This window comes from Beta vulgaris, chromosome 6, assembly GCF_026745355.1.
Source record: "Beta vulgaris subsp. vulgaris cultivar EL10 chromosome 6, EL10.2, whole genome shotgun sequence".
Taxonomy (NCBI): Eukaryota; Viridiplantae; Streptophyta; class Magnoliopsida; order Caryophyllales; family Amaranthaceae; genus Beta; species Beta vulgaris.
The window spans coordinates 33,573,872-33,589,947 of NC_079207.1; the positions used below are offsets into that span (position 1 = coordinate 33,573,872).

Below are 16,076 nucleotides of genomic sequence, written 5' to 3' on the forward strand. Positions count from 1 at the left end.
ATATATGTATATATATACATATATGATTTCAAATTTAATCCATCATCTTTTCCTAACAAAAGATAAAAACAAGGGGTTTCTTTCAAAAAAATATTTCGAAAATTAAAAGCCCATTCTAAACACCTTCATTTAATCCAATCTAGTCAGTCCAATTTCCTGATTTTTTTTACCGCTGAAGAATTGGGCTGCATTTTTTGAAATTTAGTACACTGAATTAACTGTCACTTTGTAGTTATTGCCACGTCACAATTTTCTTTTTTTCTTTGGCTGATAATGGTAACTTTGCAAACATCAATTCCAAATGTAACGAACATCCAAAATAAGTACCAAAATTGAAACAAAGGCAAAGTTCAATACTCAATTGTGTATTAAACTCATGCCCACACGAATGATATACATTTACATAGATATTAATCCAATGCAAAATGAGAATTGTATTTCTTTGGATTATTTTTCAAGACAATCCTTCTATTTTTTTCATTTATTGTTAAAACTAGCCTGTCATTGTCGTTTAGATATCTGATATCGCTATATGGATCAACCTGTAACTCTCCTGTGGGCAAGATCTGTCTTTAAAGTGGATCATTCTGACGGAATCTCAAGACAACATTGATATTAAAACAAAGCGTTATCCAACTCAAAAACAAAAAAACAAAAAAAAAAAAAAAACACAAAATAGCAAATTGACATTAATGACCCGTTAAGCAATTTGACGTATTGATTATACCAAACGAGCTCTTTGAGGAACATTACTCATAATACAGGTGCTACAACCAGAACTTTGTGGATATCCATAAAATAAACCAATAATGAAGAATTCATACTTACAACAGAAACCTCAGACTTATAAAATATCTACAGCATAAACCATACAAAATCAGCTTACATCGATGAGAAATAACAAACAAATGCAAATTTTCAAGGGAGGCCAATCCAAAGAACTCGACTATTCTCTAAGAGAGCAAATAACCCTTCCATGCTTTTTGTATCCCATCTCCATTCTCTCAGTCCAATCCAGGACTGAAAGCATGGTAAAAAAAATCAGATCATCTTCAGAATCATCAGGGGGAAATAAACTGAACTACGGATACAAGGTGACCACTGAAAGGCAAGTACAAGCAATTGGCTGATATCGATCGCCATGTATATCTCACTGAAGCCATTACCCAAGCTTTTTATCAGAACCCTTGAGATTGAGATTAAACCACCTCTTTCGAGATGATTTTTCTTTACCATCAGAACCTCCATCTTCTGATGGGCTGTCACCCTTGGCATCTTCAACAGAAGCCTTACTTGTACTCCCATTGGCTAAATTGCTACTACTCCCAGAATTACTCAGTGTTCTGACCACAGTAAAGGCAGAATGAGTACTGTCTCGTTGCTTCAGTAGCTCATCAACCTATTTGCAAAGCAATAAAAACATTAGAACAAAACAGTTACAAGGTAGCTTCCAGTATTCTGCACGAGATGGACTAACCAAGCCACTTTAGCAGTCCAGTGGCTGCTTCATCACCAGATATAGAACACAAGCCATAAATAGTACACCTAGCTATTTTCATGTATTCATATAGACATTTAAAAATGCTTCTGTCAACAGGTTTTCCATCATATAGTACACTAAACAAGATGAGAATTTGAAAGCATTATCCTATGCACTGCTATACAATCTGCACCACTTTGATAGGGCAGCCTAATATGGATAGAGTTCCGAAATTCGTCTATGATGAATGAATTCTAGAACAAGCGCAATAACGTTTGAATTCTTATCAGGTTGGGACTAGAACTCATAAAGAGTTCATTAGATATTGCTGGATAAACAAATATCCTACCTATTAGAAGTTCAATACTCTTTGGCAGTCGAAATTGGGCAAGTTATTTGATCAAAGACCTATCCTCAAACAAATCCAGTGTACAATTAGCATATTGAGATTGGACTGAAGTGTTTGGATCAAAGTACAAACTTATTAGACCAAATTTATAAAAATTATCATACTGTTTTCAGATACATGGAAATTGAAATTTGCCATAGAATATCTCGATGGGATAGCTAAAACTCGTGTACCATTTTAGATGTGGAATATTTTAAGATGGTCTTGTCTTTGTTTGGGGGGAGGGGGAAGGGAATGTAAGTCCCAAAAGTCCGGCCAGATCCAAAAAGGTATGATAAATTTGGATTAGACAATTTAGTTTTAATATTTGGCTCAAAAATCATACACCCATTATCCCGATTTAAAATCCAACTCAGTCACAACTCCAAATAAAGTAAACCAATAAAAAAACAAGTCAAAATAGAATTATAAACATCCTTACATCTAAGGGCCCATTAGGTTCATATTAAGAAAATAAATGAATTCAAAAGGACCTGTGAGTAAATTTAGATCCTTCAATCTTCTGATTTTTCTAGTGAGAGGAGAAAGGTCTCCATCCCCTTTGTGGTGTTTGGTAGGTAAAATATGACAGAACTCCTCTACCTTATTGTTTTTCTTGACGGGTAGTCAGTGCCTCATTCTTTCTTTACCAAGCCAAACAGCACGAATCACTTTGTTTTTCCTCACCTCAAAATGTTAGTCCTAAAAGTTGGATGACTTTGATCGAATCCAAAGAAGCATGATAAATATCTGTTAGATTAGGTTTGAAGTATGACTTAAAAAATTAAATACTCCCTCCATCTCATATTAATTGATACACTTCGATATTTGTCCATCCCACATTAATTGATAACTTCCTTAAATGGCAAGGTCCAATCAATTGTATATTATTTCTTTCTATTCATGAGAGGCCCAAACAATAATAAAAAAACACTCCTAAACTAATTTGTTAGAAAGTTGAGGTCCCATAACCCACTAGCTATAATATATAAAAAAATTCCAAGTACCAACAATAAAATAAAAAGTCAAATAGAACTCTTAAAACTATGTGCTGGTCAAAGTGTATCAATTAATATGAATGAAGGCAGTACCCATCATTTCGGTTTCAAATCCAACTATGCAATGTTTGGACAGCAAGATTTCATTTCAAATTCTGGATTTGGATGACATCTGTTGTTTGGATGGCACAGAATTTGAAATTATGGAATTTTTCCAAATTCTTATCAAAAGCCTATAATAATAGAATTTGAAAATCAAATTGTCATTTGAAATTTCTCACCTCATACATATTACAACTCCATTAATGAGTCCATCTATATCCCAATTCCAACCTGCACTCGTTCTCTTTCTAATATTTATTTCTCCCTACTTTACTAAACCCATACTTTTTCTCTCTCCTCCATCAAACCCCAATTTTCTCTCTTCCATCAAACCCCCTTTTCTCTCTCCTCCATCAAACCCCTTTTTCTCTCTGTTTCTAGCATCATATCGAAACAGTGATTAGGAATTGAGATACAAACTTTAAATTCCATATTTCAATTCCATTTTTTGAAATGAAATACAAGTTTCCAAACACTACACTAGAGGAAAGTCCAAATAGAACAAAGTAATTAAGAACACACATCAAAATAAAATTATATACACCCTTAGATCTAAGGATCGGTTAGATTCACATTCAAAGAAGTAACAAATAAAGAACGGGACGGAAAGTAAGGAATCAAAACCTTTCAATACCCCAATTAATCTGGTTAGAGAAAAGAAAGGGTTTCTAAACCCTTTGTCATTGTTCAGTAGGTGAATTATAACAAAACTCCTCTCTTATTCTTAATTTCACAAGCCCAGCAGCGTAAATTTCTCTTTGCCCCAGCCCCAAGTTGCTTTGTTCCTCCTCTTGCCACCGGCCCACCGCACTAAACCCAAGATGACCTTTCTCAGCAAACATCAGTCGCTTCTTTCGCCATAAGTCTGCAACCATGACCCTTTCCACCATACTGCCACCACATCGAGGCTTTCTGATAATCAAATTCAACCAGTAAAGCTCTAGATGTAGACTTGTTTTTGATTGGTTTACTTCATTTGGACATGTCCCTGAATTCTAGGTTGGTGTGTGTGAAATGTGAGGCGCAGTTGAGATGGTGAATATGATATTGGCTCAAGGTTGGTCATGCCTCATGAGAATGTAGATGAGATTGAGGAAATTGAAATCCTTAAGGGGGGAAGGAGTGGCAGTGATGATTCTGGTGGTAATCTTGGTGGAGCCAGTAAATATGGCATTGGCCAGGGTTTGTCATGCCTCATGGAGATGTAGATAAGTTTGAGGGGATTGAAATCCCTTGAAAATAACAGAAAAACAAAATCAACCAAACACAATAGGAGCATTTGGTCACCTTTTTCAGAAAACAATCACACCAAACAGTCCCTAAGTTCCTGAAAGAAGGTAAATGAAAAGCAGCAAAACATAGTGATGGAACTTACAGATTGCTTTTCCAGGTTGTATCTGGTTGTCACTTCTTGAAAACGAGCCAGTGCCTGCCGTTAATACAAGATGACAAAAATAAAGGTTGCTCAAGAATAGAAGATACGCAGATTTCACAGAAACGAAGATAATAATTATTATTTGCCGTCAAGAACACAGCTGTTTGTACCTTTCTGTACTCTGATTCAAATTGACGAAGTTCATTTCTTTTTCTCAGAATTTGTGCCTCAATATCCTTCAATTTCTCTGTCGTCTCCTCATAAGTCTTAGAACAAAGCGCCTCTATTGTGTAAGATGCAGGTTTGAAAAAGTTATCACCTAAGTCCATTCGAATCGATTAGGTATAGCACATAACATAAATTTGTAGCACGAAGCACAAGAGATTGCAGCAAAATACAGGCTCAACACAATCAAACAATACAGGTCGAACAAGGAATCGTTTCAGACCATAGACAGCAAATATGTGAGTGCCTGGCTTCAATGCTGAGACCTCACAAGGTTGTAGACCCTCCAACCTTTTAAAGAAAGCAGCTTCCGGGTCTTTGGCCATTGCTAACTGCATAATCAGGGAACAAAATCAACTAGACATAGAAAAAAATGACACCTAAACTTGAAAAAAGAAAAAATAATCCCCCTTTTTGGGTGCAAATGGTACATCTACTTACGGCATTTACAGTTGTATCCAACCTATACACTTGAAAATGCAAGAAATACATGCCAGCGGAGGTCACCTTGCCTGTCTTCTCACTGTCCTCCTGCGTTTACAAGGAAGAACCCTGCTCTATAATACAAATCTATATAGGTATGAAAAAAAGCATTCAAACAAGATGCAAGTTCACATGCCCATTGGAAACTATATGCAATAATGCAAACTGTAACTTGATAAGAAACCACTAGAGTTATATAGACCCTTGTACATAGTTAGGATAAAAAATTAGATGCAGAATGCTCTTCAAACATAATAGACAAGTATACAACTACAATCACAAAAGTCAAATCAAGCCGAGCAGAGTGAAAACACTGGGCCACTGGCTAAGAAAACCACTAAAACCAGATATATCATTTATTTCATTGGATCTATAGCACATACTTTTTTCCATATTACCACACTTCATTGTCCTAAATACTTGTTTTAGATACTCAATAGTCAACACTGCCAAGGAACAAGGCATGGACACTTCATATTGGACCAAAATTATGCAAATAATTTCGTATAGTAACCAAGTCTGACACCTAGACATAGTCCCATATCAGACAGTCAGACACTAGTAGCCAAGTCTGAGTAGCCGAGTCTGATAACATAGCATGTTATTGTCCATTTGGCTTCCCTTTCCCACACACAGAGTGTATTAGGACTGCGACTTTGTCAAGGATAGACTGAGGGCCAAGCCTACAAAAGGACAGACATATAGACAACAAGTAAAAGCCAGCAGCCATTAGAATATTCAAGATATAATAGTATCATTCAGATTCTATGCATAAAACAATATCAGATGAAACAGACAGAATCAGCTTCGATCACAAGAAACTGCTCAAACATTTTAAGTAGCCCTTTAAACATTCCCCTCCCACCCCTTACCCCCCAATCTAACAGCTTTCAAGTCAAACCGGAAGCCAACCATTTCATCCTAGAGCGAACAAACGACAGGCAAAGAGATGCATCCCAGATTCCTAGTGCTCCTCTGTAGGAAAATACTCATGATCCAGGGTAAGTTCACCAAGATACCACAAAGATAATACTTTCAAATATGAGGTATCTCAAAAGATAAAAGTTCATCATAAAGGTGCCTAACCTTCCAAAGGTCCAGATAGATGCATGACAGGTCAATTATACTTTATGCACAAGTGTGCTGACCAAACAGGGTAACTCTAATAAGGAATATTCATTAATTTTAACTTTCAAATCACTGAAAATCGCATGTGCTAAATTTTTTAAATTAAAGATAAACTTTACACCCTCTAACCACAAAACATAATCTCCTTTGTTTTTTTGGATCTCCCAGATGAATTGTTGACGACCATTTTTTCTCACTATGTATCATTAAAATTATATACATTACATTTTTTTATAGAGTATGGAATATATCTAATAGTGACATTCTCAAGTTGTAAATCCTTGTCTTTTTTTATAAAAGAATTCGTCAAAGTTAGCAAAACCAAGAAAAGGTTGCACAACTTTTTGGATCTTACTCATAAAACCTTTTCCTCATCAGAGGTAAGCACTCATCTTTCATTAAATATAAAAGCCAAAGAGCATCTACATGAGGTGTGAATTGATGAGCCTCAAAGTTTCCAGTTTTCCAAGAAAAAGCCAGTCTAAGCATCAAGCGTCAGAACAAGAGCAACTGATAGATTATTGAGAGTTAACTACCTCCACCCCCCATTAATAAACATTTATTTTGGGCATGAAACCATTGTCTTCAAATCACATCTACTTTTTTTATCCTCAATATAAAATATATTGCCTTTGTTCCTAAAAGTAAACATCATTGCCATATTTGGAGTTGTGCATTCTATTCGATACAAGGATTAAGGATAAATAGAGTCATATGGGATCTCGTTAGGTTTGTCTCTATGTATATTTACACTATAATATCTACTCTTTATAACTGTTATTAATGCATTACTAAAGACATAACGGTTCGAAGATGTGTCTTAAAGATCATAAAAAGTCAAATGGGGCATATATCTAAGGACAGAGAGAGTACCCACTATCTCCCAGTACAACTAATTCTCCTCCCCAACTACTTCTTCCATTCTTAAAGTTCGAAAAGTTGCAAAATTACCTTTTCCACTAATGGGTTCTCTTCATCTCTCTCATCATCACATGGGCTCTTTCTTCTCTTCTCTTTTTCTAATTTTCTCATCATATGGGCTTCTATTCCTCTTGCCTTTCCCCCATATAGAAAGTGCTCCCTCTTAGCCTTTTTGTTTGCCACTTTCCCCTCTCTTTTACTTTATTTATGAGTTATGTTTAGTTGCTAGGTTGTGTTGTCTTTTTGCATGTGGTGTAGCAAGAAGTAGAGATAGATTGTGGACACCATGCTATAGAGATTGTAGCAAGAAGAGAAATGGAGCAACATTTTCACATAAATATAAAGGAAACATGAAGCATATTTTAGGAATGGAGGAGGCAGTATAAAAAAACGGATGAGCTATAGAGATACCCATTAATCTTAAGCACATCTACTTAAGTATTTTTACTCTCCTTAATATTAGGCTATTGGCCTAGATAGCACGAAAAAGGTTTCCAAAATGGCAATGTCTCATAAATGGGAAGAGAAAATTCTAAAAAAACAAGAAAACATTTCAAAAAACAAAAAGTTCTTCATTTATATATATTCTAAAAAATATTTCTTAGTGCTTAGAGCTAAGAAACCACATATTTAAGGTTATTTAATCTGTAAAGTCCAATTTACAAGCTCATAAGCCCAGTCCACAAAAACTAGTTTTTTTCTCCTTATAACCCGTGAAGTTCTATACCGTAGCATTATTACCCATGTATCATTCGACACCCTCAACCACAACATCTAACTCCATGTCTTCACCTAACTCCATGTACACCACCAGAACACAAGAATAAAGACAAGAGGAAGCTAAAGCTACCACTCTCTAGCAAAAAAAAGACTTCAACTAGTCGTATCATTTGTGACATGGCTTTTTTTAGAATTCAAACATCATACACTGTTGGACTTGGCTATGAATGACTATTGATTATGACTTACCATATATTTGTTTACATATATTTCTCTAAAAAAGAAGGCATCTTGAAATTCCTCACCCCTTTAAGCCAACCTAACTCAATCTTTGGGTTTTTGGAAAATAATTGTTCAACCCAAACCCGAAAATACCCTACCAGAAATTGACACAAATTAGAAAGACCCTTACCAGAAATTGACTCAAACCTGAAATCAACTGACTTAAACCCAACTGACAGTTTCCTTTAACAAATCCTGTCTCCACAGTCCACATTGCCACGAAATATCAAGAGAGAGATCAAGGGACAAGGAGAGGAAGGCTTGGAAAACAATAGTAATAACAAATGGACAAATGAAATACCTGTAATGCTAGGCCATAACCTCCAGTTACCTCTTGTTCGAAGTAAAGAAGCTGAGAGATGCAAGAGATTAAACCATTAATGAAACTATATGTAACTAGATATCCATATATGATATACTTTACCATCATCTATACCTTAAATTTGCTTTGGGCTGCTGAAGTAACACGGACTACAATGCCCGCCTGTGCCTGCTCCTCACTTATTGTCACGCCAAAGAAATGTGCACACTGCTTATCTACCTACAGGAAAATATATATAAATAAATAATTTACATTTGACTACCCGTTCTTCCCAAAATTAAAAGTTACTATTGACCATATTTGAACTTTGGATAAAATTAGACAAAATTAAAAAACCAATTTCACTTCCACTTCTAGTTGGTACAGAATTCGTAGCAGGCCAGCCTATAACCTTTATGAACCCCCAACACCTCGAGGAGAAGGTAAGTGGCTTAATGTTCAACATGGCAGCATGGTTTGTACAGATGTTAGTGTCAATCAAGCAATTACCTTCCCATTAACTGATGTTCCAACAGGAAGTGGGCGGACAGTCACAGTTCCACCCAAGGCCTCTTCCAAAACATTAGCAGATATGGTCGTCTTGATAGGAACTCCCAGTTTACTGAAAAAAAAAAGTATGAGAATTGCTAAGCAATGGAGGAAAAACGAACTGCACCAAATGAAACTCAAAATAGTTTACCTGAACAAGGCAGCAAACACTGTGTTGACAGTCCCAAGATTCGATAAGTCAATTTCCATATCCATACCCTCCGCATCCAGAGCCTGGTGATACATTCAGCAGATTTCAATAAACATGTCCAGCTAGAATCTAAAAGCAGACAAGGACTTGAACTCTTCAGATATGCTATACATGGCTTTAGTAAGCTTTTATTCCACAGAATAATCACAATTCAAAAAAAAAAAAGAAGTGTCAACTACATTATCATTTTTAAAGTTAGTCTGAAACAAATCCTTCAACCTTCAACAGTAAAGGGATCCAAAGTTCCAATGCCCCCATGTATCGATAATCCAGCCACCAGTTCACAGTGCACTCAGAATTGGCCCTCCACAAAATCCTAACTGAACATGTTCACACTGAGCTTAATCCTTTTGTCTATGTACTTCATCAAGAGATAGACCTTCCACATAACACCTCATACAAAGTTTGGAGGATAAGGATTTCTATTCTTGCATAAATTATTGAGAATTGTTTTTTCAATTCTTAAATATAATCCTTTACACTCTATAATTGTTTTTACTCGCAGTTCCTAACTTGTTGCCATTTTTTTTTTACCACCAACACATGGAAACTTAAAGCATAACCTTGTTCAACCTCCTAAACATCAGATATTCATCATAATGAACCCCATATCTTCCTGAACAAAAAAGAAAGGCATTTTAGGGTATCTCAACACAGTTCTAGAAGCTTAGGCAAACTAACCACGAAAATTCTATTGCGCTCCCAAGAGCACGGTGCACACCATGCACCCAGTAAAATTTGTTCCATTTCCAACGAGTAAATGTTCTATTTCACCAAATGTTTCTTTTAAGCATATTTTTCAACAAAAAAAATATGTTCTATTTTTCGTAAAAATTGTTCTATTTTCAATAAGCATAATGTTCTATCTCATCAAATGTTCGTTTTAAGCTTATTTTTCGGTAGAAAATTATGTTCTATTTTCGTGAAAATTGTTCAATTTTCGATAAGCAAATGTTTTATTTTAAATAATGTTCTTCTAAAACTTATTTTCCACCAAAAAGATATTTCTATTTTCCCTGAACATATGTTCTATTTTACCTGAAAATATGTTCTATATTTGATAAAGATATGTTCTATTTAAGTGATTGAATTCTAGTAATGTTCCACTTCGACAATAAAAAGTTCATTTTCGTAATTGGATTATGGTAATGTTCCACTTCAACAGTGAAATGTTCTTTTTCGTAAATGAATTCTTGTAATGTTCCATTTTAGCAGTAAAATGTTCGTTTTCGTAAGTGAATTTTTGTAATGTTCCACTTCAACAGTAAAATGTTTGTTTTCGTATTCGTAAATGTTCTATTTTGTATTGTGGGAGCACAGTTCTCATTGTGCTCCTGGGAGCACAATGCACGCATTGAACTAACCATACATACCTCAAGTTCATCCTCATAATAGGTTTACCTTAACTCAAGGCAAATCCCAAGGGCTCCTTGCAAAATGTCTAAATAGGAAAGAAAAGAATAAGGCTACCTACTTTGGCTCACTAAAAGAATAAAGAAGCACAAAAAAAAAATTCATTGTTCCCATTACCAATCATCAACGACCGGACAGAGATTAGTAAATACCATAACTACTTCGAGACTCTTAAGCACCAAGGAGTAATTTCCTAATTCGAGAAACTTTATAAATCTATGTTCTAAACCCAATTGGCCTGATATCCTAACTTTATGCGCCAAATTAAGACTGATTATCCATAAATCATAGGGGACACAAAGCCAAGTTCTAAAAATTAAGGGTTACAGATACACTTAAGAATTATGGAGACAGTAGAGAACTTAAGGTTTAAATTATTAAAAAAAAAAAGAGACTCCAACTAGCAATGAAATCATGTTACATCACCAACATCTTTTATCCTTTTACAAAAATCCAAGTTCTAAGAATACCTTGCAAATATAAACAGCCCCTCCAACAAATACACTTTCCTTTTGGCTCATAATTTACAAATGACTTCCATCTATCTCAAGATCTTTATATCCTTTTACAGATTCGATAAGCATATATCCTAAATGGAGAACTAGAATATTGGTGGAAAGGCAGAAACTTGTCTCCAAATTTCTTTGTTGTTCATGAACATTCTGTGTAGCACCAAAATTTAGTTAGAGTAACCTACACCATTTCAGCACGGCAATATGAGTGCCAACTGCCACCAACTTCCATTACGATTAAGGACTTCTGCACTCTGATATCACCATATCTGTTAGCCTCATCCATATCCTAATTCCCACACTAGTGGGATTGTGGGAGCCATTTGAGTTTTGAAGGCAGATTAGATGTTTTTAACCTGCCTTAACAAAACTAAACTAATGACTTAGAGCTTGTGAGCTCAGTCCTATGGATTCCAAAGTCTCATCCTGGACAAGACAAAGGGCTTCATAACCGAGCTTGGTATAGTAATACAATTACATTGATGAGAAAAGGCATGAATACCCCTGCACAAGAGCGTTTCATCAGATTTAATTAAAAAGCTAAGTATTTCAAACAAAGTACATGCAATGCCTTATAGATAATGAAATTGTGTCAATTCACCAAAGAAATGCATGACGGGAGTAAAAGAAAAATAAAAACCCTTGAAAGAGCCAACAAAACAAAAATCACAAACAAAACTGACAGTATCTAGATAACAAACCACAAAACAAACTAGATAATGAACCATATGAAGGAAAATTAGTACACCTCAAATCCTGCAGCATCATATTGCCTTCTCTTCTCAGGATCAGATAAGATATTATAAGAATATGCAACCTCCTTGAAAAGCTCCGCAGCTTCAGGGTTATTGGCATTTTTGTCTGGATGATACCTATATCCAACCTTAGTTAGAACTTAGCACATTATCTTCCAAGTGGGAACTTGAATTAACACCATGAGTTCATGATAAAATTATCACGTTAAAACAGGGAATGGTGTCCTTGAAAGCAGTCAAAGCACCATGCAATTAATATCAAGGAATATAGCTAAGCCCATTTAAGGGCAGTTGAAAGATTTCTTATTATTTAGCTTAAAATTATAATTAACCAAATCAAAATGGCACATTAATTCAGACTATTAACCAATTGACCTTTTTATTCTAAATCAAGAGTCCAATGAAAGCAGCCTCTCTATTTAACTGGAACAGCATCTCTATCTAACTGGTACACACAGTGCTCCAACACTCACTAAAGGGGAAGGTTGCATAGATCTGACAATAACTTGTCTAAGTTCAGCTGAAACCTCCTTTAAGGATTAGTGCGATGATGATAGTTATATTACAGAACACAATTGGACCATGTATTATATTTGGGGAACCCAATACTACTTAGTGCCTAAAGTATTTACATAGGTTATGCTCCAAAGTAAGAACAGAGTCTGGGCGTTATCGTAAAAGGAACGGCAATTTGCTATAACCTTGCTTTCACATGCTCATGTGTCTCAAGAGCAAAAAAGCATATAGCACAAAACATTTCAACACAGCAAAAAGACATAAGTAACACTCTGTGGATAGCAAATAAGTAAAATATTCTGCTTTTCAGGGAAGAATTCCAACAATAGCTTCAGTCTCATAAATCATGGCAGATCTACAATGGCATCTAGTAGTCTAGTTGCCTTGTAAATTTTGTAAAAGATGGCAAATATCAACCAAACTTGGCTAATAATTAAAGCCTTGTAAGAACTGATTTCACTACTGCAATGTTTTCATCCTGCACCTAATCAAGGCCACAAAGATAAAAGCTAGCATAATGCCTTTCACAATTTAACATCACCAACAAGGCAACAACCACAATGACAACTCAAGATAGATAAAAAAAATTGATTCTTCTAAAGAAAAAGAGAAGTGCACAGCTCAAATAACTAATAGAGGATACGCAAGAATCTGTTGAAAAAACACAAACTTACTTAAGCGCGAGTTTCCGATACGCGGACTTAATTTCCTGATCAGTTGAGTCCCTAGAAACACTCAACACTTCATATGGATCTCTCCGAAGAGCCAAGGTGGACGGTCCGCCATTCTTTGAACTCATTTCTACCACTCTTCCTCACTTTCCCCTCTTTTGCAAGATGTATATTTGCTAATCTCAAATGCCCTTCATGAAGCCCCCAAAAAGGGCCACAAAATTCCGCACCGAATAAAATTCTGTCGGGAAAATCCGCAACAAAATCATTGTAAAAAACAAGATAAGAAAATCGGAAGATGTCACAATAACACAATTCACAACTATTAGCAAAAAGAACACATAGTTTTCTGCAATTTTGTAGCAAAATTCGAAGCATTGGATCGCTCCATTATATTTCCTCGGAAAAATTGCAACAAATATAATAATCTCAAATGTAGACAAAAGAAGCTAAAAAGTCAAATTCAAATTATAATTTTGTTGAAGACTCGAGATCTAATTGAAATTAGAAAGCTAGGGTTTGTCAGAAGAAGAAGAAGAGTACCTGCGAAAAAAGATGTCAGGTTGATTTTCTTCTTGGTCGTGACTCGTGAGTCGTGAGGTGAGAATTTCTGTTGTTGTTGTTGTTGTTGTTCAGCTTAAGGGGGCGTTTGGCTGGCAAAGAGAGAAGAGAAAGTTGAAATTTGAGTTTGTTTGTAGTAAGTAGTAACACCATTTTAAGAATATATTTTTCAAATGCTTGGGTTATGGGCTGATATGGGAATGAGCCCGAGGTTTGAGATGGATTGTAGTAACTCAATAATTTTGATTTGGTCTTGTGGGCATTTGGATCATCAGTCCTTTCCTTTGCATCTGTAGCCTGTTGGGTTTCAAGTCTAGACGTCAATACAAGCCCAAGCCCTTTGGGCTGTGCTGGTTGACTATTAGGCTTTTGGAGTTTAAGATAAGGATACGGATTAAAGGTCGGATTAACTTCAAGGGAGCTTTAAACTTGATACAACGTTACAACCAATGTTCAATGAATTGTTTTCCACTTGTAGTGTAAGTCATGATTCTAAAGATGAGAAGTACGTAGTATTATGTATAGGGAACTATTATTAGTTCATATATGATTTCTATTAAAGTTGGATTTTCATGTTTCATGTCGTTGTGTGAAACATGTTGTTATGATATTTATATTATGTTTGTATGGAAGATTGATTCATATGAGGGATTAATATATATGTATATATTGGTTGGATCGTGATTGAATTATGTTGTTCCCTTTTGATTATTTAATTACTTTATGAGGACCGATGACCTTATTTGGTAAGTTGGTTATTATACATATGAAAGGTTGGTTGGTTGTTGACTTGGTTCAACAAATAAAGAAAGGTTATGTATAAAGTTGGAATTATTCTTGGGTTGTTAAGTTATTGTTGATCACCTTATCTAATCCTAAGATAAAAATGGAATCTTATGATTGTTTGATGATTATAATGTTTGTTCTACTTGTGAGTTATAACAAGTAATAAATTATTAATCATGTAAAGTGAAACGTGAATAACAATAGCTTTAGACTTATGCACGTCTGAAGTGTTGGACAAGTATGAGTTGGAGTACATGGTGGTAGCCCATGACTTTTCTTGGGACCGAAATTGATCACGGTGTCCTATATTTTAATTTTAAAGGTTCCTCGATATTGTCGGTCATGGCAATACGGAGTCGCTCCCGTATTTCGTCTTCTAAAGGGAAGATTGGTTTTCTTTTGCGAGGATCCCAACTAGTAGCTCTTGGAACCAATTAGCGCCAGCCCTTTCAATGTGATGGGAAAGAAGCGGCACCAGCTGGCCTCACAACTGGTCTAGACGCTAATCTGAGCTTTTTATGTTGTCATGTGATCGTTCGCATCGGTTAGGCCAGTGAGCGACTCAGTGGGAGGTGTTTTGATTTGTCCCGGGCTAGGGGCTTCTATGATTGAGTGGCTAAGTGGGACCATGGACTGTAAGGCACCACTATTCATTATGGTGGGGTTGGATTGTGCCGAATTACCATGTCCTTCTTCATGGTTGGGTATTCTTGAGTTGTGTTCCCGGGAGGCTGCTTTTTTATTGAGGATATCCTTGACGTCATATCCTTCCTTTAGGCGTTTTTTGTTGAGGAAGTGTCGAGTGTCTTTCGGCTTTTGTTCCCCATTGTCCGCGGGGGACCTTGAAGAGGCACAGGTGGCTTTCCCCTTATTGAGGGGATCTATCCTTTGGCGGGTGACCCCCGTCCTCATGTCTGGACCTTTATTGGTCCGACTGGCCATCCTCCCTGACACTTTACCTCAGTCGGCCAGGCTGGCCATGCTCAGAAGGCTGGATGGTGAGAGATGGGGTTGAGTTAATGAGAGTGTAGGTTGGGTGGGTTGAGATATAGAGAGAGAGATGGGTAAGATGAGAAAGGAGGTTGGGTAAATTGATTAATTGATATTGTGTAGGTTAGTGGAATGATAAATTAATTAAGTTGTTGGGAGAATCAAATAATAACATTTTTGTATATAAATAGAAAAAAAACTTTTCATTTTTTTCTTGATTGCACTTATTTTGACATTTCTTAAAAATAAAAAATGATGTATTTAAAAACAAATGGAGCAGGTATATCGTTTACATTTTTGCTTGGTTCACCACGTAGATTGCCATAATAATATTATGGTTTATGCAAATCAGTAACACGCAGTCATGCACCCATGGCAAGTGATATAAGACTAAGTTAATAATTATAAAGTGGAACTATTAGAATAGAAGGGGACATGAGCCTAATAATTTTTTGGATGTTCAATCTAAAGTGCAGAATTTCATAGAGATATTCCAATGGAAGGTCCTAGAAGGTTTGCCTTTAGTTACATTGAATATAGATGGTATATATATTTTTCGAAAGTCCATAGACAAAAGTCACTCACAAAAAAACTCCACTCAAATGACAAGAACCAAACAAAAGCAACTTGTAAGAAGTGTAAACTGAGGTTTTCTTTGGCTAAAGAAGTGCTCAATATTGCCAAGGATGTTTGTCTTTGTTATTGAAAA

At 35.8% G+C, this 16,076-nt stretch overlaps 1 protein-coding gene across 1 annotated transcript; it reads right to left on the reverse strand.

Annotated features, from left to right (window-relative positions):
• Window positions 1-768: 768 nt before the first annotated feature.
• Window positions 769-13,734, reverse strand: LOC104908386 (chaperone protein dnaJ 15). The gene is made up of 12 exons (XM_010697506.4): window positions 13,574-13,734; window positions 13,034-13,271; window positions 11,837-11,960; window positions 9,104-9,186; window positions 8,914-9,025; window positions 8,539-8,643; window positions 8,404-8,454; window positions 5,010-5,099; window positions 4,792-4,900; window positions 4,514-4,662; window positions 4,344-4,397; window positions 769-1,399 (listed from the first exon to the last, which is right to left on the reverse strand). Exons 2-12 carry the CDS (start codon window positions 13,156-13,158, stop codon window positions 1,163-1,165), a joined length of 1,239 nt encoding a protein of 412 aa, XP_010695808.1. The 5' UTR covers window positions 13,159-13,271; window positions 13,574-13,734; the 3' UTR covers window positions 769-1,162.
• Window positions 13,735-16,076: the final 2,342 nt, after the last annotated feature.